General features: G+C 34.2%; 1 protein-coding gene and 1 long non-coding RNA gene across 2 annotated transcripts; both read left to right on the forward strand.

Annotated features, from left to right (window-relative positions):
• Positions 1–1,414: 1,414 nt before the first annotated feature.
• LOC125876443 (uncharacterized) lies at positions 1,415–2,292 on the forward strand. Its single transcript, XR_007447492.1, has 3 exons — positions 1,415–1,453; positions 1,972–2,115; positions 2,201–2,292. It is a non-coding gene; the product is annotated as an uncharacterized LOC125876443 (long non-coding RNA).
• A 129-nt stretch (positions 2,293–2,421) lies between these two features.
• On the forward strand, positions 2,422–2,914 carry LOC125876442 (uncharacterized). Its single transcript, XM_049557629.1, has 2 exons — positions 2,422–2,601; positions 2,681–2,914. Exons 1-2 carry the CDS (start codon positions 2,449–2,451, stop codon positions 2,870–2,872), a joined length of 345 nt encoding a protein of 114 aa, XP_049413586.1. The 5' UTR covers positions 2,422–2,448; the 3' UTR covers positions 2,873–2,914.
• Positions 2,915–3,219: the final 305 nt, after the last annotated feature.

Consider the following 3,219-nt stretch of genomic DNA (forward strand, 5'->3'; position numbering starts at 1 on the left):
ACTTGAGAGAATCAAGCAGTATTATTACAAGCCTCCCTGAGACTAATAATAATAACGCAACAGGAGACGAGCCTCTACTATGGATGAATTTCAGAAACTTACATATATAATGAAGCTTACTACTCATCCCTTTTTCCATCTTGGGTGTGCGACTCTTCAATAAACATCAACTACTGAAGTGAAGACTAACTGGCTGATTAGGAAGCTAAGCTAGTATATGCATAGTTGGTAAATATAACCAATTTGTAATCATATTAATGTGATCTCTTAATTTCATATGTTAATTATACAAATATGGTATATTTATGAAGATTTTAATTTAAGTATGTTACTGTTGTGCTAAAAGGAATTATTGTGTTTTGTCTCCATTACACTATCTAGTAGATTGTCTCTATTGCTTCTGCCGTAGATTTTTGAGTTAAGACAATGTTTATAGTTTAAAATATTCCAAAGAATCATCGTACCAACAGAATGAAGTCTTGCGTTTAAAAATGATAACAACGAAGCCAAAATATTTCCAATTAGAAATCTAAAGCATCAGCGTAGTCTTTTATCTTTCAAGTAAACATTGTACTTACTAAGCTAGTGATCTCTGTTCTTCTGCATTCTCTGTTTCTTGCAGGAACAAAAAATTAGTGATGGCAACAAAGCCGAGGCTACTTGATGGAGAAACTAGTGCTTTGACTCTGAAGCTTGGAAATAATTAATAATAACTCGATGAAATAGTCTAACTGTGTAAGTTTGCTCGAACATCATCTATTACCTATTTTGATGGAGGTAACAAGCATAGGCAGATCTACGATATCATAACCTATGAGTTCACGTGAGCCCAATAGCTTTTATCCAGAGACTTTGTATTTGATTGTGAACACAGTTAACACATATAGTGTTGTATGAATTGACTCCGTCATACTAATTTCATGTAATTTCATGGCAATAAACTAAAGTTGTCTGAAGCCAATATTTGATATTACGATATTTGTTTGGAGATCTTTTTTAAGAGATACTAGTAAATTTGAACACACCTTGATTTACCACGATGTTCCAAAGTCACCAGTAAATCACAATCTGCACAACGACAATTGTGCAATTAATTTCAAAAAGTTCCCGCCAATGACCTGAGCCTGGAGACGAAATTACCCTCGTCTTATTCTCAAGAATCAGTTATAACTGAAGGGTAAAATCGTAAGTATACCAAAAACTGTTCATAACGAACTTAGCAAAGACACTTTTCTGTAGGTATAACAGACTATAAACAGAGCTCTGTTTCGTTCTCTCTGCAAAAAAAGGAAAAAAAAAAGGAAAGAAGAAGAAGAAGAAGAAGATGAATTTCTCAGGTATGAAACTTCGGGCCATAAATGGTGTGAAATCTTACTTCAATAGGACTTGGAACTTCGACGACATGATGAATATTGACGAAATTCCCCATGAAGTTCACACAAGATTGAAGAAGGTACATACACATTCATCCAAACACTTCGATTCTTTCAATTTCCTTCTACTTGAAATTACTCTGAGATTTTTCTTTATTGTGATCTGGTTAGTAGTACGTAATAGCCAATCAGAAGATGATCATATGCTAAAAATCCCCAATTCTTATATTGTCATCATTGATGAATTTCGATTCTCAGAAGATGTTTAGGTATTGCATTATTTTATTATCTCTTCATGATTGATGAATTTCGATTCTCAAAAGATTTTGAAGTTTGCCGTTTTTCTCCTCTTCGTTTGCACTTTGCTAATGTTGTTTGAGTCGAATTTTACTTTAAGTTATTAATTTCACTAATCTTCATTTTTTAGCAGTTTGATGAACTTAAATTCTTCAAAGTATGAATGATTGACGGTGTCAAGCATTTTCTAACATCCCAAAACTAAAGTGTATCAAATAAATTGGGACGGGGATTTAATTAATTTGTTATAAGCAATTTCAGATTTCAGCTTCTTGTGATTGATTAGTTTTTTGTTGTATAGGTGTATCTTACTCTTTTCTGTGCCATGTTGAGCTCTGCTTTTGGATCCTATTTGCAATGGATCTCGATAGCCGGAGGGAAATTCACAGTCCTTTCTTGTGTAGCAAGTTTAATCTGGATTTACTTTACTCCACCAGGGAGACTGGTATGTATGTGATCAATGACTCGTATATTTTGTTGAATTATTCTTGAAGTCGCTTCTTATAATGTAAATCTTATGTCATATGCAGAAGACGAGAGTCTTACTCTTGATGTTGGCTGCCTATTCATTCGGTGCTTCTATTAGTGCTTATATCAATTATCTCTACAAAATCGAGCAATGGTAGGACTCAAAAGATACTAAGACTAAGCATTGCTTATATATCTGTTGTTCAAGTTTTCTTTTTTACTGCTTTCTTGTCATATCATAGTATTAAGAACCTGTTCATATCGCGGTTTGTTCTCCAGCTATGTTCTCAAACTTTTGTTAGGTGACACAATGGTCTCTGGAAATTTCTTGTATAGAGCCACCAGAACAAGGGAAAGGATGAAAATCTACTACAGTTGCCTGCCATATTGCTTTGTTCTAATGATCTCCGGAATTGCTTCCATTCTCTTGGACAGCAAGAGCACAGCATTTTGGGTGATAAACGTAAGCATTCGTATGCATACAATTGTAATCACAGTCATTTTGAACTTGTCTCTGTCTAATGAATGGATTTTTTGAATAGATACACACTCAGCAGATGTTGTTCATGGCGTTCCTTGTGATATATAGCCAAGAGATACTGTTCAATGCTAACTTAGGAGATATTGACTTCATCAACTGCACGTTCACCGCCTTCTTCCATTTACCAGGCATAGTGATCCATGCTGCTGCAAGACTATACCTGCAGGATGCAGAAATTGAGCAACACAATTAAAGCTGATGCACCTTGGAAGTATAGAATAAATAGAAAGAGTAGAATATAATGTACACCTCACTGTAAATGATGAACAAATATTCTTTTGTATGGTTGATTAATTACCTTACACCATACAAAATCTTGAATAGAATGAATACACATAATTGCTCTTCAATTCCATCTTTTTTCTTCTTCAAGAAAGTGCAATAATTGAGTTAACAATAGAGTAGAGGTTTGAAGACAAACCCTAAAGAATAAGGAAATGAGTTTAGGTCAGAAGAAGTACGTACTTTGAATGTAAGTTTAATAATGCAATTTATGAGGCATGACATGAGAGCGAGAATTGATAGAAAAGTCATCCCTTA

Source organism: Solanum stenotomum, chromosome 9 (genome assembly GCF_019186545.1).
Source record: "Solanum stenotomum isolate F172 chromosome 9, ASM1918654v1, whole genome shotgun sequence".
Classification (NCBI taxonomy): Eukaryota; Viridiplantae; Streptophyta; class Magnoliopsida; order Solanales; family Solanaceae; genus Solanum; species Solanum stenotomum.